General features: G+C 32.4%; 3 protein-coding genes and 1 pseudogene across 6 annotated transcripts; all 4 read left to right on the top strand.

Annotated features, from left to right (window-relative positions):
- Positions 1-285: 285 nt before the first annotated feature.
- LOC107418488 (uncharacterized) lies at positions 286-3,632 on the top strand (annotated as a pseudogene).
- Positions 3,633-6,804: 3,172 nt separating this feature from the next.
- Positions 6,805-12,453, top strand: LOC107418494 (protein NUCLEAR FUSION DEFECTIVE 4-like). Of its 3 annotated transcripts, XM_016027189.4 has the most exons (3): positions 7,208-7,343; positions 10,170-10,681; positions 11,117-12,453. In XM_016027189.4, exons 2-3 carry the CDS (start codon positions 10,217-10,219, stop codon positions 12,236-12,238), a joined length of 1,587 nt encoding a protein of 528 aa, XP_015882675.3. In that variant the 5' UTR covers positions 7,208-7,343; positions 10,170-10,216; the 3' UTR covers positions 12,239-12,453. The 3 variants fall into 3 exon arrangements, with proteins under 3 accessions (XP_048329832.2, XP_015882679.3, XP_015882675.3); XM_048473875.2 differs by lacking the exons at positions 10,170-10,681; positions 11,117-12,453 and adding an exon at positions 7,956-9,418 and having other exon boundaries at positions 6,805-7,343; XM_016027193.4 differs by lacking the exons at positions 10,170-10,681; positions 11,117-12,453 and adding an exon at positions 8,007-9,418 and having other exon boundaries at positions 6,806-7,343.
- A 1,666-nt stretch (positions 12,454-14,119) lies between these two features.
- LOC107410202 (protein NUCLEAR FUSION DEFECTIVE 4) lies at positions 14,120-20,400 on the top strand. Its single transcript, XM_048473950.2, has 4 exons — positions 14,120-14,265; positions 14,374-14,890; positions 15,695-16,923; positions 17,350-20,400. The coding sequence occupies exons 2-3, from the start codon at positions 14,426-14,428 to the stop codon at positions 16,892-16,894; spliced, it is 1,665 nt and encodes a 554-aa protein (XP_048329907.2). The 5' UTR covers positions 14,120-14,265; positions 14,374-14,425; the 3' UTR covers positions 16,895-16,923; positions 17,350-20,400.
- Positions 20,401-23,499: 3,099 nt separating this feature from the next.
- On the top strand, positions 23,500-26,640 carry LOC112491738 (uncharacterized). Of its 2 annotated transcripts, XM_048474131.2 has the most exons (4): positions 23,500-23,891; positions 24,498-25,625; positions 25,887-26,006; positions 26,162-26,640. In XM_048474131.2, the coding sequence occupies exons 1-4, from the start codon at positions 23,532-23,534 to the stop codon at positions 26,216-26,218; spliced, it is 1,665 nt and encodes a 554-aa protein (XP_048330088.2). In that variant the 5' UTR covers positions 23,500-23,531; the 3' UTR covers positions 26,219-26,640. The 2 variants fall into 2 exon arrangements, with proteins under 2 accessions (XP_048330088.2, XP_048330087.2); XM_048474130.2 differs by having other exon boundaries at positions 23,500-25,625.
- The last annotated feature ends 771 nt before the right edge of the window (positions 26,641-27,411 follow it).

A 27,411-nucleotide genomic window follows, 5' to 3' on the forward strand; every position in this document is an offset into this window, starting at 1 on the left:
AAACTTTCTAACAGCTCAAATTTTTGAAAAAATTGATACTTTAACATGGTAATATGGTCCAAAAATCTTAGGCATTAGATTCAAGTTACATTATCACCCAATTTACTTTTAGGGACCAAATGTGTAATGTAATTACCCAGCTCCTTTTTTGTTAAAAGAAAAAAAAATTGTAATTACCCAATTTAAAAATAAAAAAATAAATATTATGACTAACAAGTTGTAACTTGTAACGTGTACGTAATGTGTGTTATAATTATGACTCACAAGTTGTAACTTGTGGGTGTTTGTTTTATCATTTTCCATATCATTCTCATGTGATGTGCAACCCCACCTGAAAATGCGAAAAAGAAATAAAAAAGCAAAGTCAGGCAAATCTCATGATGAACCAAAGTCAATGCTCCACTCACAAATGAATAAAGAAAACCCCACAATCCACGCATGAAAAAGATCAAAGAGAGGGAGATAGAGTAAAAAAAAAAAAAAAAAAAAAAAAAAAAAAAAAATTTCCCTTTCAATTTTCATATCCATGGAGGTCCTGAGCAACAAATGGATGGCCGCAGTGGCAGGTGTATGGATCCAGTGCAGTGCCGGTGCATACACCTTCAGTATATACTCCTCTGCGCTCAAGTCCAGTCAAGGATACGACCAATCAACTCTCGACACTGTTTCCGTCTACAAGGACATCGGTGGGAGCTTTGGCATTCTCTCCGGCCTCCTTTACTCTGCTATCACACCTAAACGTCGTCATTCTAATTCCAGGACCCAGTTGGGTGGTGCTCTTGGCAGGGGCTGTACAATGTTTTGTTGGGTACTTCTTTATTTGGGCTGCGGTGGCCGGAGTGGTTGATCGACCACCGGTGCCGGTGATGTGCTTTTTCATGCTGTTGGCAGCTCACTCGCAGTCATTCTTCAGCACTGCCAATGTTGTCTGTGGAGTTCAAAACTTCTCTTATCATGGTGGCACCATTGTAGGCATCATGAAGGTATCTATATATTTATACAAAACATATATGACAACATGCTCCTATATGTTTAGTTGGAATTTCAGTTTCATAATTTTCCCCAACTTTTTTGTGTGTTTCAAGAGAATTGTGATTCAGTTTAGTGGATGGAGATTTTCATGTTTTTATTTACATCCCAACATTGATAGAATTCCATATTATCTTAAAAATCAATTTTTTTTTACTTAATTTATTTTATTTCTTTACTAATGATGACTATCATAAATAGGGATGAAGACTTGAACAAAAAAAAAAAAAAAAAGTTAAGTAGACTTAAAATTAGAGATGAACTGAACAACGGATAAAAATGTTCTGTCCTTATCCATTCAATGATAAAATGTCATTTGAACTTTTTTTTAGGTTTAGGCTCTACTTTGAGTAAAGATATGCCCGATCTGGATTTGCGACTATAAAAAAATTAAAAAAGAAAATACCTTATCTCTGTAATTAAGGTTCCAAACTTTCTCTCAAAGTTCTGAACAAAAAAAAAAAAAAAAAAAAAAGGAAAAAAAAAAAGCACTTCTCAAAGTTGTATAACCCTTTTTAGGTCACGTAATGCAGGAGGAAAGACTATACTAGCTGCAACCATGCACAAAACATTTTTGTTGCTTGTAAGAAATTATTAGCAACATTACCACATTTGTCCTAATAGAAAAATTTTCCGCAACATATAGGAGCATCCCACACAGATGCTAGTATTATTAAGCCAAAATTGTATGATAGAAACAATATGTTCCAATTAAAAAGAAAAAAAAAAAAAGAACTAAAAAGAAAAGGAAAGAAGAGTCCCAACTAGTGAATTCTACTCAAATTAGCCAGACAATGATTCCCAATTCCTTAATTTGTTTCTTATCTATAACATGATTACTCGTATGCGACGGTATAAATATTTTTCAAATAATTTTTTGGATGCATTCATGTAGTAAGTTTGCTTTGCATTCTACAATATTACTTTTTTCTTTTTTATTATTAATATAGAAAAATTTCATTTACACTTTTTAGTTCTACAACTATTTCACTTAAATTCTGTATTTTTGAAAAAAAATCATTTATTCTCTTTTAAGTTTTTAAAACTATTAAAAGAGATTAATTTACCAGTTTTGATTAGTTTTTACCAGTTAAAAGTCAAAATTGTTTATTTATAATGTTATTAAATCATATAATACTAATATTTAATTTTATTTTGTGTTTAATTATTACAATTATCTGGTAGAAATTGATAAATGAGTTTGTTTTAATAAATAAAAAAAATTAAAAAAAAATTAATGATGATTTTTTTTAAAAATATAAATCTGAATAAAATAATGGTAAAACGGAAGGGTATAAATGAAAATTTTCCTAACTATTATTATTTAATATTTTCAAGGGAGTCCCATTCTTAAAATGTAGCTAATGAACCTCTTTTAGTAACGGAATCTTGCATTTTATGACACAACCTCTGTTTTAATGATAAAAGTTCATGGTATGGGCAGGGCTTTCTGGGTCTAAGCGGAGCAATATCCGTTCAAGTATATGACATATTATGCAAAGGCAATCCAACCACTTTCCTTCTTTTGCTTTCTCTTTGGCCTACATTGATATCCCTCTTCCTCATGTTTTTGGTGAGAGTCTACGAAACAAGAAACACAATTAGTGACAAGAAATAATTGAATGCATTCGTTGTCATTGCTCTACTAATTGTTGCTTACCGAATGATTATCATAATTTTGGAAAACTTGGTTGCTTTTCCTTCATGGGCACAAATCTATTCCTTCATATTTCTTCTAATAGCTTCCCCACTTGGAATTGCAATCAAAGCCCAAATTGAAGAGTCGAAAAATAACAAGATTTCCGGTGCTGATTTTGAATATCAATCCGAATATGAACGACAACCCGGTTCAGATAATGAAATGTTGCTTTTGCACAAGGAAGAAGATATGAATCTTTTCCAGGCCATGAGTAGTACTAACTTCTGGTTGCTGTTTGTTGCAATGGCTTGTGGAATGGGCTCTGCGGTGGCAACCATTAACAACATGAGCCAATTGGGTCAATCTCTGGGCTACAAAACAAAAGAGACAAACTCATTTGTTGCTTTGCTTAGCATATGGAATTTTGTTGGTCGTTTGGGAACTGGGTTTGTCTCGGATTTTTTACTAAATAAAAAAGGGTTAGCAAGGCCATTGTTAATGGCAATTACTCTAGCATCAATGGCTATTGGTCATATAATCATAGCCTCTGGTTTTTCTGGGAATTTGTATTTGGGTTTAATCTTGGTGGGTATTTGTTATGGTTCACAGTGGGCTCTAATGCCAACAATAACTTCAGAGATATTTGGTATAGGTCATATGGCTAGCATTTTCAACACCATTGCTTTAGCAAGTCCACTTGGATCTTATATATTTTCTGTAAGAGTAATTGGGAATATATATGACAGAGAAGCATCAAAGGAAGAAGAGGGCGGCTCATGTTGGGGAACTCAGTGTTTCATGTTGTCTTTTATGATTATGGCATTTTTTGCCTTTTTTGGGTTTCTTGTTGCTGTTTTGTTGTTTTTTAGGACGAAGAGCTTTTATGATCAATTAGTTGTGGTGAGAAGGTTGAAGACTCCCTTAAGACAATGAGATGGTATGTTAAAGAATTAATCATTTATTTTTTTTTTTTTACAGAATTTAATTATAATTATTATTTTTTTTTGAAAAAAAAGGTAATTGATTGCTAGTTTTGTTTAAAGTAAATAATTTTCAATTACTTGAGGCTGGATTACAGGATTAAAATAGTCAAATAATCTTCTTCTTCTTTTTTAAAGTTTTTTTTTTTGGTTGAAACTGAATTCAACAAAATTCAAAATGCTTATGTTTGTTAACTGCAGAGGACACCAAAAGTCAACAAAATAATCAACGAATTCAGTGTAGATTCAACAAAATTAAAATTGTTTGATTTGTTCAAATATATATATATATATATATAGTAGTTTTACTATGCAGACTATCTCCACCATAAAATACCTCTATATATATATATATATTAATTAAGTGTTTTATTTATTCAAGCAAATTCAATAAGATAATCAATCAATTCCACATAAATACATTTTAGGTTTTTTTTTTTTTTTTGGCCCCTAATATTAAATGGGTATCTTGTAGCTTTTAGAAATAAGATGGTTTTATTTACAATATTTACTGCCTAAAATATATTTTTTTAAATCTTTATATTACATGGTCAATTTAAGATAAAAAAATATGTGATTCTTATGTTTCCATGTCTATCTTTTCTTAAAGTCATCAGAAAAAAAAAACAGGGTTTATTTTTTCTTAGAAAAAGGACAACATGTTATATACAATTCCTTGTTTAATTACTCACTATTTTTTCATTTGTATATTTTTTTGACTTTTTATTGCTTTTGGTAAGATTTTTAAAAGCTGTACATAATTTTTGGTAATGTTGACATCCCAACAACTCGAACTCACAAGTAATAAAGAGTGCCCTAGTAATAGAGTGCCCTTTTAGCATAATTTTTAGAAAAGTAAATGTTAGAATAGAACCAAATGTACGTTATGCTTGAGTGTGGCTATTTCTAATCCGGAGAATCATTATCGGTTGAATTTATGCTGCTTTAATAAAAAATAATTGATTGTATTTATTTATTTTTATTTTTTAAAATTAAAAATCTAATATGAAAGAATAAAATTGTAATAGTAGCTTATTAAATTTATTAACATATTGGGTTCATTGATTTTGGATTACCAATGGCAAATAGCATTTTTTTAATGCTTAAAATTATTCTGGTTCTCAATAGTCAATATATATTATGGAAATTAATTGTTACTTTTTTTTTTTCTTCAGTACTGCAGCCAACATCAAATTTGTTTAATGTAAAAATCACGTATTATTATTTTATTAGTTAAAAAATTAATGTATGAATTAAATATAGATAAGTAAACAGAAACTGTACATACTAATTAGCATAGTTCCTTATGCAATTATAATTTAATAAATAACCATATAATTTTTTTTTTTTTTAACCAGGTTATATAGTTTTCAAAATTGTTTTACTTTCCTAGATTCTCTAAAGAATTAATGATAGTGTTATCTAGCTGGGTAATATCTTTTATTTGCTTTGTCATCCCATATAATACTATAATCTTATACAGTAACACTATTCCAATAATACACTGATTTAATCTATCCAAATTTAATTAAATACCAAATCATTTACTAATTTTTTTTAAAATTTTGTTATTTCGATCTAATTATTTGTATTATTTGCTAAAACTACGCTGCATCGATCACTTATATGAATGGGCCTGCGAGTTGTTTTTGAATTTTTTTTTCTCCTCTCCCTGTTCATTGATACACAAGACTTTTTTTTACCGTAAAATGTATTTTCGTAGCTATTCACACCTTTGGTCATCAGCTTCCAAATTCACCTTTTTGTCTTCCATATATTTATACCCTTTTCAATGTTTTACACTCATTTTTCGTATTGACATTTGTCCTCTTATTCACACTAGTCTTTATTTGTCTTACACTTGTTTCTACTCCTCTAACAAGTGTTAAACTAATTTGATTATTCATCTTCTACTGTCTTCCTAAAATGCCACGTTATAAGAAGGTAATTATCTACTTTTGCGGCATTACTACTTTAAAATGTTAATTCAATATTTATTAATTATTTTAAATCATCAATGGTTGTGCTAGCATCTCCACTGGTAATATGGATTATAAAAATGGATATGTTATATAAGTAAGATAAACATTATTATGATGAACATCTATTTTAGAAACTCTTCAAAGATTATAAAAGTTTTTAAAAAAATAAATTTCAACAATATCAATTTGGGTGGAATAAATTTGCATAATCAACTTTAAATTTGTTTTCCACTAATAATGTGCATATATGCTATTAATTAATTTTATAAAAATAAAAATTTATAATATATAATAAACTTGTAAAAATATTTATTTCGAAAATGTATCGATTATATTGATTTGAGGTTCGCTCTTGATATGAAGTGACCCATTTCGAATTCTTAGCGAATCACGTTATGAGCAGTACTATTAATAACCTAAATAATTAATAAATGTTAAATTTATATTATAAACGCGGAAAGTAGATAATTACCTTCTTACAACGTGGCATTTTACCAAGGCTGTCAAAGATGAATAATTAAAATAGTTTAATAAGTGTAAGACAAACACAGACTGGCTGTAAGAGAAGGGGAAAAAAAAAAAAAGAAAAAAAAAAAAAGACAACTGTCAATATAAGAAACACGTGTAAGGGGTCGTTGACTTTGGAAGCTGGTGCCTGGTGATCAAAGTGTGAATAGAGAAAATAGATTTTACTGAAAAAAAAAGAAAAAAAGAAAAAAATTTTGTTACCAGTAAACACGGAGAGAAAAAAAAAAAAAATGGAAAACAATAGTCATATAGTTCAAAGTCATAATAATAAAACCATAAATTCGTTAGATTTTCCTTTTTCTATATTAGGATGATGATTTTTTTGGAAACGTTTAGTTTAATTTCATTTTCAAAAACATAATTGTCAAACACAAAAATATTTCCATATTTCTACGCAAAATATTGAGAAACGACAATTTAAAGAAGTACCTTCATACGTAAAAGAACAACAAAAAGGTCAAAGAAATTTAAAAAATTATAAAAAAAAAAAGAAAAATGGGTATGAAAGTAACATAAACCAAATAATTCAATAAAAAGGGAGGAAAAAAAAAAAAAACACTATGATAAGAAGAAAAGAAATAAAGAAAATATCCCGACTAGTGGGACCATTTTTCATGAAATAATTTGTTAAAAACAAAAAAAGGAAATTATAAACAAAGAAGACAGAGAAAAGACAGAGCATTGTATTTCTTTGTTTTTCATTTTCAAGGTTCGTCCATGGAGATGCTAAGCAACAAGTGGATAACCACAGTAGTGAGCATATGGATCCAGTGCAGCGTCGGCGCGTACACCTTCAGCATCTACTCGCCGGTGCTGAAATCCACTCAGGGCTACGACCAATCAACTCTTGACACTGTTTCCGTCTTCATGGACTTCGGCGGCAATCTCGGAGTTCTCTCCGGCTTCCTCTACACCGCCGTCACATCCCGACGGCATCTGTCGTCAGGAACTTCCCGGTTTTGTGGACCTTGGGTGGTACTCTTGGTTGGGGCTATACAGTGCTTCACCGGCTACCTCTTCATCTGGGCCGCCGTCTCCGGGCTAATTTCCCGGCCGCCGGTGCCGGCTATGTGTTTCTTCATGTTCTTGGCGCCTCACGGAGCCACGTTCTTTAATACAGTCTGTGTGGTGTGTGGCGTTCAAAACTTTTCCCATCACGGTGGAACCATCGTCGGAATCATGAAGGTATGATTACGTATGCATATAATATAATTTTAATAATTATACAATTAGATTGATAATATTATCTGATATTAGGCCTTTTAAATTTAATTATTAATTTACCTGTCACTCATAACATATGCCACCTCAGCATGGATGATGGTTATAAGTTGGTTTCCTTCTATTAGAAATTAATATGTCACGAAAACATATCTTAACTACAACTCCCATCTATTCTTTTTTTTTTTTTTTTTTTTTTTGATTAAAAAAAAAAAAAAAAAAAACTACAACTCCCATCTATGTTGACTATTTGATCTGATTTTATATATGGATTTTGATAGGTTGGAAATATATATAATTCCACCTTATGTCTATATAATATGAATTCTGATTTTTTGTGCATATACTTCATACCTTCATAATGGAAGTCTTGTTAATTATTAAATTGAGGTAATACCCTTATCACTCCACATGAAAGCATATTTACATGTTTAATAAATCTGATGTTGGAATAGAAGATTACTATATATGTAGAATAGGGAACATGACCATATATGCATAACATATGACTGGGATTTCATTTTCCTAACTTGGGTGATCATTAAAATGTTACTTTTCAATGTCACTTTTGTTCAGATAAGCTTTAGGATGAGATTAAATATAATATTCGTTTTGTTTTATATGAAGAGCTTTAATGGGTTAAGTGGAGCACTAGCAGTTCAAGCATTTGACATACTATGCAAAGACAACCCCACCAATTTCATTCTTATGCTTGCCCTGTTGCCTAATATTGTCTCTCTCTCAGTCATGTTTTTGGTGAGAATTGATGAATCAAGCAGCACAGTTGATGACAAGAAACACTTGAATGCTTTCTCTTCCATTTCTCTAACCATTGTTGGTTACAGAATGATGACTGTAATATTGGAAAACTTCATCACTTTTCCTTCATGGGCACAAATTTCTTCATTCATACTTCTTTTGCTTCTATTAATCTCTCCTCTCGGAATAGCTATCAACGCCCTAATCGAGGACTCGAAAAGAAACAAGATTTCTAGTGAAGAAAATCCTCTAGAATATGAACAACTACCTAGTACTTCGGAAGACAAAATGCTTTTGCAAAATGAAGAAGATATGAATCTTGTGCAGGCCATGGGTAGTTTTGATTTCTGGTTGCTTTTTGTTGCAATGGTTTGTGGAATGGGAACAGGGGTGGCCACCATTAACAACATGAGCCAAATGGGTCAATCTCTCGGTTACAAAACAAAAGAGATAAACTCATTAGTTGCTCTGTTGAGTATATGGAATTTTCTAGGCCGTTTGGGGGGTGGTTATCTTTCTGATCTTTTACTTCATGAAAGAAGATGGGGAAGGCCATTGTTGATGGCAATTACTCAAGCAACTATGGGTATTGGACACATAATTATAGCCTCTGGTTTCTCTGGGAATTTGTATTTTGGTTCATTTTTGGTGGGTATTTGTTTTGGTTCACAATGGTCTCTAATGCCCATAATTACTTCAGAGATATTTGGTGTTCTTCATATGGCCACTATTTTCAACACCATTACAGTAGCTAGCCCAATTGGATCTTATATTTTCTCTGTGAGAATAATTGGGTATATATATGACAAAGAAGCAATTGGGGAAGAAAATAACCACTGCTTTGGAATTCACTGCTTCAGGCTGTCTTTTCTGATTATGGCATTTGTTGCATTTTTGGGGTGTGCTGTTGCTCTTATTTTGTTTTTCAGGACCAAGAGGTTCTATCACTTGGTTGTGCTTAGACGATTAGACTACTCTTTGAGATAGTCAGATTGTGGATTATCAAAACTCTGTGTATAGAAGAAAGAAGAAGAAAGAAGTTTTAATTAATTTTTGTTCAAGTTAGAAACACTGGTATAGTACTTGTCAATTTTGTGTTCATGTTGTTTGGTCTTTTGGAACTGGGTGGTTATGTGATCAAATGGTTTGGTTTGTGCTTTGTAGGAGATCATAATAGAGTCCTCCAAGAAAATGAGATTGTGTACCATTTAGTCTGTACAAAGCAAAAATGTAATAATTACTTTTGTTTTTATTTTATTAAAAGTGTAAATAATTTTCTATTTTTTTTTTTGATAAAATAATTTTCTACTGTTGGAGTTTGGAATATTCCAAGTAGTGCATACCTATAAATAGTGTAAGTTTCTGGTATTCCCAAAAGTCTTACTCCCATCTTTAATGCACGTGTGGGACCGTAGCATAGATTTTTTCTCTTTCCTTTTTTTGATCATGGGCATATTTTTTTCCATTAGCATGAAAAAAAAAAACGTAGACTTTGTTTTCCTATAAATGACACGAAAATTGTTAAAGAATAAGTTAATAATATCAAACTAATAATTATGTCTGAAAATATTTCATTCCAATAAAACTTTAAATTAGGATTTTTTTTTTCTTATGAAATTTCTAATATAAAATACTTAGAAAATGGTATATGCATAATTAATTTGAAAACTTACAATTAAAAATAAAAGAAAAAGTATATGCAATTATATTCTGTTTGCAGGAGAAAAAAATTAAGCTATATTTCTGTAATTTCATTTAATTTATATTTATTATTTATTATTTTTGTTTTTGTTTACTTTTGATTGCTGAATGCATTATTGGTACTTTAAAAATACATCTAAAAAAGGACAAATGCTTGCCATCCTTATCTTATGTGGTCATTTTTTACTTGTTCATATTCACATAGTATTATAATATTATATATACATGTATAGTTTGGGTGCATAAAGTTTAGTGTAATTAATAATGAGAGATTATTTTTATATATAAAAATAAGAAAAATATTGAACTCACGCTAATCATGACAACCAGAAAACAGAGTCCACAAGAATAAGAAAAAACAGAGCAAAGTTTCATCCATGGAGATTTTTACAAACAAGTGGGCAGCCACAGTGGCCAGCATATGGATCCAGTGCAGCGGCACCACATACACCTTCAGCTTATACTCCTCGGTGATCAAGTCCACTCAGGGCTACAATCAATCAACTCTCGACACCGTTGCTGCCTTCCTGGACATCGGCGGCGACATTGGAGTTCTCTCCGGCCTCCTCTACTCCGCCGTTGCGTCCAAACATAGTCCTCCGTCGGGGACCCAGTTGGGTAGACCGTGGATAGTACACTTGGCGGGGGCTGTGCAGTCTTTCGTCGGCTACTTCTTCACCTGGGCTGCGGTGGCCGGAGTTATTCCTCGGCCTCCGGTTCCCGCGATGTGCTTGTTCATTTTCTTGGCTGCTCACGCACAGACGTTCTTCAACACGGCTAATGTGGTCTGTGGAATCCAAAATTTTCCTTATCACGGTGGAACCATCGTCGGCATCATGAAGGTATGAATGACATATCTGTAGACATATATACATATATATATATATATATATATATATATATATATATGTTATATGGGTAATTCGGGTAATATATCTTATGAATTATATGTAATTTGGGCGCTAGACATCCATCAGAACATTTTTATATATGCATATATCAATGTATATATGGAATCCATTTAGATGGAATTTTTCGTTTTCCCCAACTTTGTGATCCATTGTTTCAAGGGAAAATCCCAATTGGGGTTTATAAATTTAAAGATGAAACAGAATTTAGTTTACATAAATCTCTGGTTTATAATAAGCTTGTGACATGAAATTAACAGGTTAGTAAGAAATATCAATTTCCTGTGATAGAAAGCCAAAAAAAAAAAAAAAAAAAAAAAAAAAAATGCTATAGAAATTTGATTTGTAATTTTTCTCTGTTTTGGGCAGGGCTTTAATGGTTTAAGTGGAGCAATATTGGTTCAAGCCTTTGATGTAGTATGCGAAGGCAATCCCACTACCTACCTCCTCATGCTTGCCCTGTTGACTTCATTTGTGTCTCTTTCTCTCATGTATTTTGTGAGAATCTATGAAACAAGCACCAAATCTTATGACAAAAACAACTTGAATGCATTCTCTGCCATTGCTCTAATCATTGTTGCTTACAGAATGATAAGTATAATTTTGGAAAACTTCTTCATTTTTCCGTCGTGGGCACAAACATCTTCTTTCATACTTGTTCTGCTTCTATTGGTCTCTCCACTTGGAATTGCAATTAAAGCCCAAAGAGATGACTCGCAAAGGGTCGATTCTTCGGGTACAGAGGATCATTTAGGATATGAAAAAGTACCCAGTTCAGATGACAAACCGCTTAAGCAAACCGTAGGAGATCGAGATATGAATCTATTGCAAGCCATTGGAACTCTTGATTTCTGGTTGTTGTTTATTGCCATGGTCTGTGGAATGGGCACCGGGGCAGCCACAATTAACAACATGAGTCAATTAGGTCAATCTCTGGGTTACAAAACAAAAGAGATAAACTCATTAGTTGCTTTGTTGAGTATATGGAATTTTCTAGGTCGTTTGGGAGCTGGTTATGTTTCTGATCTTTTACTTCATGAAAGGAGAGTTGGAAGGCCATTGTTGATGGCAATTACTCTAGCAATCATGGGTTTTGGGCACATAATAATAGCCTCAGGTTTCTCTGGGAATTTGTATTTTGGTTCATTCTTGGTGGGTATTTGTTTTGGTTCACAATGGTCTCTATTGCCTATAATAACTTCAGAGATATTTGGTATAGGTCATGTGGCTACTATTTTCAACACCATTACAACAGCTAGCCCAGTTGGATCTTATATTTTCTCTGTAAAGGTAATTGGGTATATATATGACAAAGAAGCATTTGGGGAAGAAGATAACTCATGCTTTGGAACTCACTGCTTCATGTTGTCTTTTCTGATTATGGCATTTGTTGCCTTTTTTGGGTGCCTTGTTGCTCTTATTGTGTTTTTTAGGACCAAGAGGTTCTATCAGTTGGTTGTGCTTGGAAGATTAGAGCACTCTATAAGATAGTGGATTACCCAACTTTCTTTACAAAGAAAAAAAAAAAAGTTTTAATGAATTGTTTTCATAGTTTGATGAGTAAATAAATTTTCTCTGATGAGAAAAGTTTTAATAAATAATAATAATTAAAAAAAAAAAAAAAAAACAAACCGTGGGTGTGTTGGTGGTGCCATAAAAAATACCCACAAAATATTATTCAAATACTATATTTAACTCCCGAATTATATTTCTCGTGTTAATTATTTTTTGTGGGTGTGATGATGGTGACATGGTGCCATCTTTGATGAAGATCATGGAAGAAAGAAGAGGAGACACGGCAATCGGATGGGTGGGGACCGTGGGGTGGGTTTTGTATTTTGAAAAACCTTAGCTTTGATTACTAGCAAAGTATAGATTACCAAAAAAAAAAAAAAAAAGGCTAAAATTATAAAACTTTCAAAAAATTGTTAAAATTCAATTAAACCTGACTATCATAAGCAATTTCCCTTACTTTATTATTATTATTTTTTGAATACTTTTAAATTTAAACACTATGATTTGACACAATCTTAACCATTGAATCAATTGATGTATTCATATGGCATAAAAGCATTAAGCAAAATTAAGGTCTTCCACTCCTATATCAAAAGTATCAAAATCCCAATTATCATAATTGTGATATGGATTTGATTGTGAGATTTAATTATAAAAATCCCAATTATCATAATTGTGATATAGATTTGATTGTGAGATTTAGTTCTTTAAGTTGAAATGGACTAACTAATTTTATCATAAAATTGGTTAGGATATTGCAAAGGATAGAAAACACTTCTATAAGATTGTTGGCATATATTATATTAGAAAAACATATTTTATTTTTGACATATGTTTATCCTTTCACTAATTTTTCTCTATAAGTGGAGAGATTGTTTTGGATGAAAAGGTATTCCTTTTATCTTTCCATCTTTCATCTTGTTCATTCTAACCAAACAATCAAATTATCTCCCCAACTTCCACTTTTCAATCTTTCCATTTCTCTCTTCTACTTTTTCACCTAACCAAGCAAATCCTATTGCATTTCCATGTTAGTAGAATTTATAATTTATGTGCATAAAATATTATTTACTTTTCACTAAGTGTATATTTCTTGGAGTAATCAAATTCTTGATCCAAGTTAATAATAAATTTCCAACCATTAATGCAATACAAATATCATTTGGACTTCTTAATTTTATTATAATTACACTTAGATTCTATATTTTTAAAAAATTATCATTAATTTCTGTTTACATATTAAAATAAACTTATTTATAAATTTTGTACTAATTAATTTTAATAATTAAAGACAAAGGTAGATTAAAAATTAATATTTTATAATTGAACAATAGTATAAAAATACAATTATCATATTAACAATTAATGCGTGAGAATTAATAAATAAGAGGTTAGATATATATATATATATATATATATATATGTATATTTTTAAAAAATAGGATCTAAATATAACAAAATTGAAATGTTCTAAATAAAAATAATTTTCCTATTTAGCATTCAAAATTTTTACTATAATTGCCAAGGAAACAAAACATTAATGAATTCATTTCTCTTTCCTCTTTCTATTTTTATTGCATATATCTATTTTTTTTTTTTGGCTAAATAACAAAATTTATTTTGTTAATCATTTTGGAATTTCTTATGATATTTTTGTTGTGTTGCTAATACATCGAGGACTAGCATCCCTGTCCGATGCTTGTTTCTAATACGGCGAGGACCAGAGGACCAGCGTCCCTGTCCTGTCTACGTATTATATATAATAAAAAAATTATTATTATAAACAACCATTTTATTATTAAAAAATACCATCCGAAAATAAGGTAATAAAAAATTAAAGACATGAAAGGGAAAGGTGACAGGTGTTGCAGAATATCAAGCCGAGCAATTAACAGACAATAACCATGTGATGGGCCTTACAGCAGGTTTCATTGTCACGACTACTACTACTGCTGTGTTCATTAGAAATGATTAAAGGTTCTTATGGCGGAGCTTTGGCCAAAGTCTGTTCCTAAACACATTTTTGCTTGAATGCTCTTTAAGATTCTGATGTTTCTTCTTTAATCCATTAATAAATTCATCTTTATTCTTTCTTTGATGACCCATAATAGAAAACAGAGAAAGAAAACTTAGAAGAAGAAGAAGAAGAAAAAAGCAAAAAAAATGACAGAGAGCTTATTCAAATTCAACAGCAAATGGGTATCGACGGTGGCTAGTATATGGATTCAATGCACAAGTGGGTCACTCTACACCTTCTCCATCTACTCTCAGGCCATGAAGGTCACCCAGCACTACGACCAATCGACCCTCGACACTGTCTCCGTCTTCAAGGATATCGGAGTCAACTGTGGTCTCCTCTCCGGTCTTCTCTACTCCTCCGCCACTGCCTCTTCTCGTTCTCGTTCCGGTCCTTGGGTGGTCCTTCTCGCCGGGGCTGTGCAGAGCTTTTTGGGCTACTTACTCATATGGGTTTCAGTCGTCGGCCTGATTCCTCGGCCTCCCGTGCCGGTCATGTGCCTTTTCATGCTTATTGCTGCTCATGGTCAGTCTTTCTTTAACACTGCTAATGTCGTCACCGGCGTTAGGAACTTCCCCTTTTACAGCGGAACCATTGTTGGTATCATGAAGGTACTCGAATTTCGTTTTCTTGCTCTCTGAGTCTCTGTTTGTTCTTTTGGAAATATGTTTTTCCCTTTTTTTTTCCCCCCCCCCCCCCCCCCCCCCCCCCCCCCCTCTGAAAAAGTTGTGCACCAGCTGCTTGTTAAAAGTAAGATCATTAAATATTGGAATCTTTAGCCGGTTTTTACAATCTTTTAAGGGATAAACATAGATAAACCAATTCTTCTCAAAAAGGAAAATTTCTCTACCCATCTGAAGCTTTGAGCAATTCAAGAATCATCACTTGCCAACCATTTTTTACTCAATTCCATTAGGCCTGAGTTCACTCTTTGCATTGTTGTCTTTGCATAATCTTGATCACTATTAATTCTCGTTTTTTTATACTCAGCCATCCCCTGTTTATTATATTATCTATTCAAACAGTATAAAATTTAGGAAATTAAAGACCCATGATCTTTTCAGACTTTTGATGTCGCTGAAATTAAGAAAGAAACAAGAAATACGTTGTTAAATCTTAGATGTGGTGGGTTCTTATTGTATCTTCTGTGATTGTAAAACTTGAGCACTCACTGCCAACTTCAACGATAATAAGCTTACTTTTCCATTATTCTTTCATTTTTATTCTATGAAATTGCCTTCTTAATCTTATCTCCACAACTAGAAAATTACCTCTCATATTTTGTCTTAGGGAAGTGTGTGTAGTACCATATCGCCCCCTAGTTGATTGCTAGCATCACGGCCTGAAGTTTACTTTCTTTTTGCAATATTTAGAGTTAATGTCATCATTAAAAAGTTCTCCTTTTGTGGTTTTAGGGGTTTCTTGGTCTGAGTGGAGCAATATTAGTTCAAATTTATGAGACAATATTATACAACAAACCCACCTCATATCTTCTCATGCTGGCACTATTGCCAACTTTCGATACTTTGTTGCTAATGTGGCTCGTGAGAATCCATTACACGAGTGAAGGAGTTGACAAGAAGCACCTAAATGGTTTATCATTGATTGCTCTACTTGTTGCTACTTATCTTATGGGACTTATAATAGTAGAGCATGTCCTTACTTTGAGATTAGTTGTTCGTGTCTTAACACTTGTAGTGCTTATGCTGTTGCTTGGCTCACCTCTATGTATTGCAATTAGAGCCCAGCAAAGGGACTCTGATAGGGTTTCACAGACTTCCTTTACTGAAGGGGACCCATTAATGGATGGCTCTGAGCGGTACGATACTGGAAAAATGTGTGTAGGAGAAGATTCTGCTGAGTATGTTCATTTTCCTAGCAACACTGACCAAGAAATAGATGCTTATGTTCATAGGACTTTGCATTCTGCAGAAAATCTAAATCTGTTACAAGCAATGTGCGTTGTAGACTTCTGGATTTTGTTCCTTGCCATGGCATGTGGTATGGGGTCAGGGCTCGCCGCAGTGAATAACATTAGCCAGATAGGTGGATCACTTGGTTACACAAGTTTTCAGACAAGTACGTTGGTTTCCTTGTGGAGCATTTGGAATTTTCTTGGCCGCTTTGGAGCTGGTTATGTATCGGATTATTTCCTGCATGTGAAAGGATGGGCAAGGCCATTGTTCATGGTTCTCACTCTAGCAGCCATGAGCATTGGTCATCTGGTGATTGCTTCCGGTTGGCCTGGTGCCCTATATGCTGGTTCAGTATTAGTAGGTGTTTGTTATGGTTCTCAATGGTCTTTGATGCCCACAATCACTTCTGAGATTTTTGGTGTGATACATATGGGCACCATATTCAACACCATTACGATTGCAAGTCCTGTTGGATCTTATATCTTCTCTGTGAGGGTTATTGGGTACATCTATGACCAAGAAGCATCAGAAGAGAAAGGAATTATATGCACAGGAACTCACTGCTTTATGCTGTCTTTTCTTATTATGGCATCTGCTACCCTTTTTGGATCTCTTGCTGCTTTGGTATTGTTCCTCAGGACAAGAACTTTTTACAGTCAGGTTATCGTTAGAAGATTGCTACATTCTGTGAGAGAGTAATGACGTTGTTGCAGTTCAGTGGGTAAAAGGTAATTGCGGAACGCCTATGAGTGTGTCTCACTGTCTCTTTGCTTATACTGACATAACTTTATAAACTATTGCATTCTTATCGTTCATATGTTTGTCTTGGAAAAAGGAAAAGGAAATGATGTGTGTCTATAAAACTAAGCTACGTACTTGAAGTCGAGTAATTGGAAGAGTGTGCTTTTTTGGGTGATGTTCTGTTTTGGCAAAAGAAGTAGAAAGGTCTATGTAAAAAATGATATTACGGGGAAAATCTTTCAGCTCTCTTTTTTAATTTTATTTTTTATCTTTTGATACTGGAAATCTTCCAGCTCTTGATGCATCAATCTTCCAAATTGTACCTGACTATTCAAATGCACAGCTGAAATTTTATTGTATTAGATATGAATTCCGCTTGGCTAACTAATGTCCCTGTATCGGGCTATTCTTAGAACTTTTTGCTGGATGGTGTACTGCAAAGATAATGGTGTGTCATAAAGTCCCATTGTCAAACAATACAATGAACCACAAGAAGGGGGATTATTCTTCATCTCAAGGTACTGTAATCACCTCTTTCTGTTAGTCAATGCATATATGGTGGTTTTTTTCTTGTAATATAGTTCATTTTTTGTTCCTTTTCCTATAAAGATGTGGGAGAGATACTAATGGCTCTACTTGAAAGTAGGCAGGAAAAGGATACAAACTATATATGTAATTTTTGTATTCATTTTTTTTTTCTTTTATATTTTGTGTAAGTGATTTAATGTATAAAATCTGTGAGGACGATAGTAAATAAAATAATGTGTTTATTTTTTTGGCTGGAAAATAGAATGTAAATATTAATAAATTTTTATTATGAAATCAATAAGTAAAAGTTATCAATTAAAAACAAAAGAGTGAAAAAACTTAAAAGTGTCATTAAGTCAACTGCAAAAGTTGACAATTAAAGGGTTAAAATTAAAACAAAAAAAAAAAAAAAAAAGAATACCAAACTTTTTTAAACGGCAGTGTGGAGTGAGATTTATTCAGTTGGTAAATCTTCATCTATGATTAGGAAGTCGTAGATTTGAGACATTAGGATGAAATGGAAAAATTATTATTGGAAATGATAAAAAAAAAAAAAACTATTTTAAACTATTGTGACATTGGGAAAGTTAATGTGTAATTATTGTTATAAATATATTTATTTTTATGAAAATGTGTTACTATTCTATTAGTAAGTTTGAAATATTAATATAAACAATTAGACCAGCATTTCTGAAAATGTTTATATTTATTGTTTGTAGCTTCCCAAACTTGAGGCTTTGCTTCTGCCCTCCTAATCTCAACCTTTGCTCATATACTTCACAATGCAACTAGGGCTTCTTACAGAACGGCCCTAATCCTTTGGATTTGCTCCAAAATAAGATTCTCAAATTTTCTTTAATTTATTTTTTTGGACTTTTGAATGAAACTGTGCTTTTTTTTTTTTTTTGGTCTAGAAGAAACCGTGCCTTTTGTTGAACTACACTGAAAAAAACATTAACCCAAAATTCTATGAGAACAGAATTTGTAACTAAATTGAATGCAGGGGAAAATGATAACCTGATTTGTGGTGGGTCCTTTAATCAATTAATATTATCTTTATAAAATAAAAAATCAGTTAAATTAAATACGTTAAATTTCATTCTTGTGCCTCTAATTTTTTTTTTTTTTTTTTTTTTTTTTTTTGCGGTTGTAAATGCATCTCTATTTTTGATAAATTTCATTATAGTTCTCATTTTGATTTCATTTTAGCCCCTTTACGAGTTAAATTTTAGTCAACTTATATATTTTCACTATAATAGCCTTGACCTCTATTTTAAAATATATATTTAAAGAATAAATGAAAATAAATAAATATATATAAGCTTAGTAAAATTGGCATTCTATTTTACCAATATCCTATTTCAAAATAGCTGTAACCTCTATTTAATATATGTGTATATATATATATATATATATATTTAAAGAATAAATGAAAAAACAAATAAATAAATATAAGCTAGTAAAATGATGACATTCCATTTTACTAATATCCTATTTTGTCAAATGAGTTGGCCTCAAAGACCTTCTTCTCTGCTTTTCTTTGCTTACCTATAATCGAATCAACTTGTATTATTACCATTCCATGTGGAGACCAAGGCCCTGTTTTTGAATTCTATATTGAAGTTTCTTCAATCTCGACGTCACACAATTCATTTAGACAAGTTGAGGTTGGTTGCTAGGTACATTAAGTATTCAAAGTATAATCCCTTCAAAGAGCTTAGGTTCGCCATATACAGCAACATCAAAGAGCTTGAGTTGGACTTTTATGGAAGTAGCAAATACATTCAGAATGTGCCACCAGAACTATTTTCTTCCATAACAATCAAAAGTTTTGACCCTGATAGGGCTTTCATTGGAAAATCAAGATTTGATAGTAAGCCGTCCTTCCATGGAGAATCTCACTATCATGAGCAGCTTCGTTGGAATTGTTCGTTTGATGTGTAATGTTAAACTCAAAGCAGTAAAGATCCCCAATTGCAAAGAGATTCGAGTTGAAGCACCTATTTTTCATGTTATTCTTCATCACCTTATAGTAATAGTCGTAAGTTTGACATCACCAGCTTAACTGCTCCGAATCTATAAGTATCTAGAATTGAATACCATTCTATAAGTAATTTTGGTTTCTTGAGACTTTGAAGTTGAAAGGTAGCTGTGGATACAAGCATATTCAAGTTTTCAACTTGAATATCTATAAGCTTTGGATTTAGATTCGGTAGATTTCACAAAAATTGAGATTCAAGCTCCAAGTCTTTTTTCCTTGACTTATACCTCCTGACATTAACATAAGCAGCAGCTCTACACATCTGAAGCACCTGCAGTTTCATGGTGACAACATACTGCCAAGATGGGATGCACACAACTTTTCTGAATTTCGTTTTCTTGAGACTTTGAAGTTAGGAGATATCATCGAATTGGAGGACATCAAGATTGAACTTGAATATCTAAATGCTTGGGAGTTTGTTTCGGTAGATTTGATGGAAGTTGAGATCCAAGCTCCAAATCTTGTTTCCTTGACTTGTCAATCCGCATATGAATCTGACGAACCTCCTGAAATTAACATAAGCAGCAGCGGCTCTACAAAACTGAAGCCTTGCAGTTTACAGGTTCATATGTACCGCTAAGATGGGTTGCGGACAACGTCTCCGAATTTTGTTTTCTTGAGAATTTGGAAGTGGATACATCCTGCAGCCATGCATTTCCATTGGAGAAGGTCAAGTTTCAACTCCAATGCCTAAATGTTTTTAGCTTGAGTGTTCGTGATCAAGAATTGTTTAGAGTTGAGATTGAAGCTTCAAATCTGGTTTCTTTCGCATATGAAAGTTGGGATATTAATCAGAAATATGGCACTTTTTCATCTCCAAAGCTAAACCTGATGTCATTCTAGATGTGTCGTCTAGTGAACAACATGAGAAGATGAATTTAATACGTTACATGGAGTAAGTATACATTTCCTTATTATATATTATATCTAAAATTTTACTATGATGGTTTACGTCGCATTAATTCCATCAATCAGATGTAATTGGATATATATACCACCATGACATGGAGAACATTCTCCATCATAGGAGGCTGATTTTGTATACGGTGTAATTTGTTTATAAGTTTTTTATTTTACGACTCACTGTGTTTTATTCTTGTTGTTTCTCTTGAAAGAAAATAAGTACATAGAATGCGTCTGGTTTGTCCCTCCAAGACAACTTGAAGTATCTGAAAGTAGAATTCCAGCACTCTCATCCCAATACCCTCTCTTTCATTGTGGATTCAAAAGTAAATTCCTTGAAGGTACTGGGCTTTAAATGAATATAAATGTACTTTTGAATCAGTGTGAGGATTTGTTATATTTTTGCCATCAATCAATTAAATGGGAGTTTCAAAGTCTATTTTTTACAATCAAACTGTCACAAAACCTACTTAATTTAAATACCTTTTGGGGAACTTGGTGATAGAGCAACTATGTATATGCTTTTTCCTTCTTGTCATTAAATTTATTTTTTAATGTTTAGTATGATCTATTTGCTATTTTTTGCAGTTTTTCTTCAAGAATGAGAATGAAGAGGGCTGGCAACTTGATTGGGCAAAAGTTGTATGAAGAAGTTTGAAGACAATTAAGCAACTATTTATTTTGTTTTTATTTTATAATTAACTGGATGGTTGGGTAATTTTTCTTGTTGTTGCTGCATTTTTGAATCCTTGATCCATGCCCCGGAAAAAAAAAAAAAAAAATCCCAGGTTTTCTTTTTTAATTTCATTTTTTTTTTCATAAAATATAGATAAATAACAGATGGTTTATGGTTATTAATGAAATTGTTGAGGGAGACAGGTTAGGAAAGAGTTTGTTTGAGAAACAGAGTAAACAATTATACCAGTATTTCTGAAAATGTTTATATCTATTGTTTATACCTTCTCAAACTTGACGCTTTGCTTCTGCTCTCCTAATCTCAACCTTTGCTCATATAGTTCAAAATGCGGCCATAATCTTTTGAATTTACTCCAAAATAAGATACTTAATTTTCTTTAATTTATTTATTTGGAGTTTGGAATGTAACAGTGCCTTTGGTTGAACTATAAACCCTGAAAAAGACATTAACCCAAAATTCATTAAGAATAGAATTTCTAGCTAAATTGAATGCAGGGAATCTGAATATAATAATATTCAATTAAAATTATATTTCAAATAAAAATTCAATCAATTAAATTAAATACGTTAAATTTCATTCTATCACCTATTTCTTTTGTTTTTTTTTTTTGGACAATTTATTGGAGAAGTTTGAAGGCAATGAACTAATTATTCTGCTGCATTAATTTCGTATATACTCTCTGGAAAATAAAGCAAATTTATTCTTTGAGAGGGTAGAAAATATTATGAGATATTCATGTAATTTTCTGTGTATATGTGTATCCCTCATTTTTATTTTCTTTCTGCTTATATAATAAAAATAAATCGAGTATATTAAACATTTTTTCCCCCCATTTTTTGTTCTTTTTTCTAGTTGGACGAAAGGGGTAGGATTAAGGATGGTGACTTGGAATTCTCACCTGTCCAATGTCTCTTTGTGGCTTGGTTTGCTTTATTCATGCTTTTGGGGAATAGAGTGGTACCAAATTATTTTTAAAGGTAACTCCAAAGAGCTAATGAGCATTATCACTTCTAAGGACACTAGCTTACCATGGACCATTTCGACAACCATTGATGGCATCCGGGATTATTTGCAAAAGCTTGAAGATATTGGGAGGTGAATTATGTCCCAAGAGAATGGAATAGCAGTGGATTGGATTGCTAAGGGTGCTAGGAATAAAGAACTGCTTCTTGGATGGGATTCTTTCTGCCTAGAGTTTTTGTTAATATTTTGAATATTGATTTATTTAAGTTTGGATATTTTTCTGCCTTTTGCTGTTTAATATATCTCCTTTCAACCTAAGAAGTAAACAGAAAAAGAATGATTAAAATTCCCACTAAACAGAGATTAGTGAAATCGTTTACCACTGATGTTGAATCATTTATTCCAAAAGTTTAAACTTTGAGTAAATTGATTCAACTACGTATATAAATGAAACTAATGCACTGGCATCAAATTTTCAAATTCAACCTGACTATCGAAATAAATTGCTTAGTTTTATACTATGAACTATGAGTTACTCAAGGTTAATTAATGTCGTTATATCCGGCCATTCTTATAATTTTTTTTGTTTTTTTTGTTTTTTTTGTTTTTTTTTTTGTTTTTGATTTTTTCGTTGAATGGGTATATGGAATGAAAGCTCTCCTCCTTTGTTGTCCTGTGAGGCAGTTCTAGGGGTAAAATCGCTGTTTTGTTCCAAATAATTATTCCAAATTCAAATCCTTACAACCCCATTTACATATATAAAATGCTATCCCCTCTGGGGAAAAAAACTGTCTTACCAAATAGGTATATGGTCATATGCAGTCATTCTTTCAATTGGTTGGGACATAAATAACAATAAACTGCATTTTTTTCATATAGATTTTTATTTTAAATTAATTAAACTACATTTTTTTTAAATAACTAATAGGGACATATATAACAATATTTTGAGAACATTGTTTCCCACCACGAAGATTATTAGCACTCCTTTCTACATTATTTTGTTCCTTTTTAAAGAAACAGGGTTGAAATACTTATGAATTGTGATCTTAGGGTTCCTATATATAAATTTTATATTTTATTCTCTTAGTACTAAATTCTGCATTGAATGAATTTGAACACACTAATTCTTCTCCTAAAATTAATAAATCTTTCGGATTTTTTCAAAATAAGATATATTTATAGAGGTTATTATAGACATTGCATTACAATTCCATTCCCAAATTTTTATTTCTGTCATATTTTTCATAATTCAATATCCAATTCTAGAGGAAATACAAACCTAGAGATAGAATAGTGAACCGATAAGTACTAAAAATCAAATACAAAGGAATAAAAAAAAACACATGCTATTTTGCGAATAAAAATATTTTTCATGATTTTTTTTAATTCATTTTATGAATAATTTGTATTTCATTCCAAATATTATTCACCAAAAAAAAAAAACATTGTTTTATTTTTCAATGTTGCGTCTCTTGAACAAAAACCAAAACCAGAATTCCGTATGGCAGATTAACAAATCAGCCGCCATGGCCGATAGATTCTCAACCTTGCCAGAACACATCATCCACAACATCATGTCTTTCCTTCCCTCCATCAGAGACGCCATGGCTCTGTCCATGGTGTCTAGGACCTTCTCCTCTGCTTTCCTCTGCCTCCCAATAATGGACATGGACATGGACTATTTTTTCTTCTCCGATTTGAAATCAAAGCAGGCCTGGTTTTCATATGCCCTATTGAGCATTGTCGAACGTTGTTGTCCCACGATTTACACAGAGTTATACTTGGCAGAAATTCTTGGCTGGTCGAAAGAAGATGCTCAGGTATTGTTTTTGGATTCCTTAATGAATTACCTACAAAATCGTCGGATAAATGTTGGGTTAGACAAGTTTAGGTTTGTTGCTAGAGATGCTTCTCAGTATTTCGACAGCTTTAAGATGAAGACCCTATTTAGTTTTTGCATAGACAACAATGTCAAAGAGGTAGAGTTGGATTTTGTAAAATTTCGAACTCTAGTGTACCGTTTGCCTCCACAACTTATTTCTTCCAAAACAATCAGAGCTTTGACCATAAAAGGGCTTAAATTGGGAATATTGGAGGATCAAGATTTGATTGTAAGCTGTCCTTCGTTGGAGAATTTGAGTCTCATTAACTGCGAAAATGTCGGAATTGTTAGTTTGGTGTGTAATGTTGTTAAACTCAAAGTAGTAGAAATCGAAAACTGCAGAGAGATTAATGTTGTTCACGGACCACTTCCATGCCTTGAATATTTTTCTGTAAAACTCAAACAAGGGCTAAGTTATTGTATTTGTAATTTAGACACCATGACCAGTTCAACTTGTCCAAGGCTCAAGCATATGCAATTCAGCACATGTGGTATTCCAAACAAATGGATTTACAATTTGTTTGATGCGTTTCGTTTTCTTCAGACTTTGAAGTTGGAGGGTTGCTGTAAATTCAAGGAGATCAGTTTTCAACGTCTAGAATATCTACATTCTTTGGAGTTTGATTCTGTGGATTTTATGAAAGTTGAGATGGAAGCTCCAAACCTTGTTTCCTTGATTTACAATTCCGAATCTGCTAGATCTCCTGAAATTAACATCTGCTCAACAAATCTGAAGCACTTGCAGTTTGAAGGTGCAAATGTACCCAAAAATTGGGTTGCTCACAACTTCTCCGAATTTCCTTTTCTTGAGACTTTGAAATTGATAGGCTCCCATAGATGGATGGAGATCAAGTTTCATCTTGAAAATCTAAATGCTTTGGAGTTGGATTCTGTAGATTTTACCCAAGTTGAGATTGAAGCTCCGAATCTTGTTTCATTGATTTATAAATCCATATCTAATAGATCTTGTTCAATTAACATAAGCAGCAGCAGCTCAACAAATCTGAAGCAGCTGCAGTTTGAAGGTGTAAATGTACCCCAAAATTGGGTTGCTCAAAACTTCTCTGAATTTCGTTTTCTTGAGACTTTGAAGTTGACTGACAGTCATTGGAATCTGAGGGAGATCAAGTTTCATCTTGAAAATCTAAATGCTTTGGAGTTGGATTCTGTAAATTTTTGGAAAGTTGAGATTGAAGCACCAAATCTCGTTTCCTTGATTTATAAATCCGGATATGGTACACCCCTTGAAATTAACATAAGTAGCAGCTCTACAAGTCTGAAGCATTTGCAGTTTGAAGGCAAATCTGTACCGAAAAGATGGGTTGCAGAGAACTTCTCTGAATTTTGTTTCCTTGAGACTTTGAAGTTAAATACTGACTGCCCATTTCCATCGAAGAAGTTCAAGTTTCAACTCCAATGCCTAAAAGTTTTGATTTTGAACTTGAAATTTACTCGGTCTGAACTGTTTACATGTGAGATTGAAGCTCCAAATCTGGTTTCCTTCATGTATATGAACGAGGATGATGGTTGGAACTCTAGCACTTCGGTTAGAGTTACACCTTTGGTAACTTTCACCTCCAAAGCTAAACCGAATGTAATACTCGATGTGTCATCTAGTGAACATGAGAACAATTTTTCAAGCTGGATGCATTATATTCGTTACATGAAATCTGTAAGTATGCATTAATTGGATTTATGTTATATACATATATATATGTAAAATTTTACTGTCATAGGCATATAAAGTCGCCCTATTTATGGTAGGCGTGAGGTGCAAGTAATTTAGTGAATATAACCAATTGCGGCATACTGCCACCATAATATGGACGACAACGACTGATTATTGACCTTTATGATTTTAATTTGACTGTTAAACCATTTTTTTTCTTATACTTGCCGTTTGTTTTGCTCTTGTTGTTTCTTTTGGATAAAGGATTTTAGAAAGAATATGGTTATTCCATTAAGCAACTTCAAGCATCTGAAAGTAGAATCCCAAGGCTCTCATCCCAATACTCTCTCCTTCATTGTGGATAAGCAAGTAAAATCCTTGAAGGTATGGTTTTTTAAGTGAATGTAAAATGGCTTTTGAATTAGTATGAGGATTTCTCATATATATATATATATGTTTTTTTTATAATATTTTATTGTCATTAAATTCATTTTGAATGTTTTGTATAGATATAAATTTTTTTCAATTGGATTTCCCAGTTTTATTACAAGAAGGAGAATATAGAGAGCTGGCAACTTGATTTGGAAAAAAAATGAATGAAACAAAAAGTGGAGATGAAACGGTATTGCATGCTTTTGTGGGGGATTTGTTCTAATGCTAATAATGTTTGGAAGAAGATGGAGTTGTATTCGGCATGGAAGGGGAAGCTGGTTGAGAATTTTGTGGACATATGTAGCAAACTGCTTCTTTGCTTTGTTGGTAGGTTTTGTTCTTCTTTTTATTCTAGAGATGCTAACCGTGTTGCACCTGAGTTGGCATGTTATGCTTTACTAGTATATGATTTTGAGTCCTGAAAGGAGGAGCTTCCTATGGCTGTTTCTTCTTAATGAAATTAAAATTTTTTCCTAGGAAAAAGTTTTGTTTTTGGTCATGAAGTTGTATTGAAGAAGCTTTCTGGAAGTAAAGTAACTATTTTTACGATTGGATAGAGTTCATATATAGTTATAATTGTGGGATTGATTCGTTTTTCACCACCTTAGTTTCTCATGGTCGTTGATGCATTTTTGAACCATTGATCCATGCCAAAGAAATGCCAAGATTTTTTTTTTACCCTTGAAAATATAAATGTCTAAGATATGATTTATTTGATCTTAGTTGATCATTTTAACTTCTGAAAAAAAGCTGCTTCTTTTATTTATTTATTTATTTTTATGAATATTGCTCGACTTTCTTTAAAAAAGAAAAATGAATATAGCTCCACAAAAACCTAACAGTAAAAATATATTGTAATGTTCCTGCAGGGAGAGTATTTTGTATTTAGTTAAAAAAAAAAATACTTTGTATTCATTAACTAGTAGCAAAATTGATCCAAAAAAATGCTTTTTTTTAATGTATTTTATAATAATTGTGATTGTAATTTATTCCAAATATTTATGGTTTTATTTGTTTTTAGAAAAAAAATTATTTTATTTTTCGAAACGGTTCCAAACCTCACTACCCTCTAAACCTCCCTCCTTCAATAGCGGCCCCGCCGACAGTCATGAGAATTCCAATGACTTTCCAATGGAAGATTAAAAAAATCAGCAGCCATGGCCGATAGCTTCTCAAACTTGCCAGAACCCATCATCCACCATATCATGTCTTTCCTTCCAACAACCAGAGACCGCATGGCTCTGTACATGGTCTCAAAAACCTTCTCCTCTGCTTTCCTCTGCTTCCCAATAATCGAATTCGACTTGGATCATTATTTCTACTCCAATTGAGTACCAAGGCCTTGTTGTTGTTGGAC

Source organism: Ziziphus jujuba, chromosome 2 (genome assembly GCF_031755915.1).
Source record: "Ziziphus jujuba cultivar Dongzao chromosome 2, ASM3175591v1".
NCBI classification, from domain to species: domain Eukaryota; kingdom Viridiplantae; phylum Streptophyta; class Magnoliopsida; order Rosales; family Rhamnaceae; genus Ziziphus; species Ziziphus jujuba.

What these genes read in the sequence shown, in the direction of transcription:
- LOC112491738 (XM_048474130.2), top strand. Translation starts at nt 23,532, where the DNA reads ATGTTGCGTCTCTTGAACAAAAACCAAAACCAGAATTCCGTATGGCAG. An exon ending in ATATTCGTTACATGAAATCT is followed by an intron (nt 25,626 to 25,886) that starts GTAAGTATGCAT and finishes TTTTGGATAAAG; the next exon opens with GATTTTAGAAAGAATATGGT. An exon ending in AGCAAGTAAAATCCTTGAAG is followed by an intron (nt 26,007 to 26,161) that starts GTATGGTTTTTT and finishes TGGATTTCCCAG; the next exon opens with TTTTATTACAAGAAGGAGAA.
- LOC107410202 (XM_048473950.2), top strand. Translation starts at nt 14,426, where the DNA reads ATGACAGAGAGCTTATTCAAATTCAACAGCAAATGGGTATCGACGGTG. An exon ending in CCATTGTTGGTATCATGAAG is followed by an intron (nt 14,891 to 15,694) that starts GTACTCGAATTT and finishes TTGTGGTTTTAG; the next exon opens with GGGTTTCTTGGTCTGAGTGG.
- LOC107418494 (XM_048473875.2), top strand. Translation starts at nt 6,876, where the DNA reads ATGGAGATGCTAAGCAACAAGTGGATAACCACAGTAGTGAGCATATGG. An exon ending in CCATCGTCGGAATCATGAAG is followed by an intron (nt 7,344 to 7,955) that starts GTATGATTACGT and finishes ACTTTTGTTCAG; the next exon opens with ATAAGCTTTAGGATGAGATT.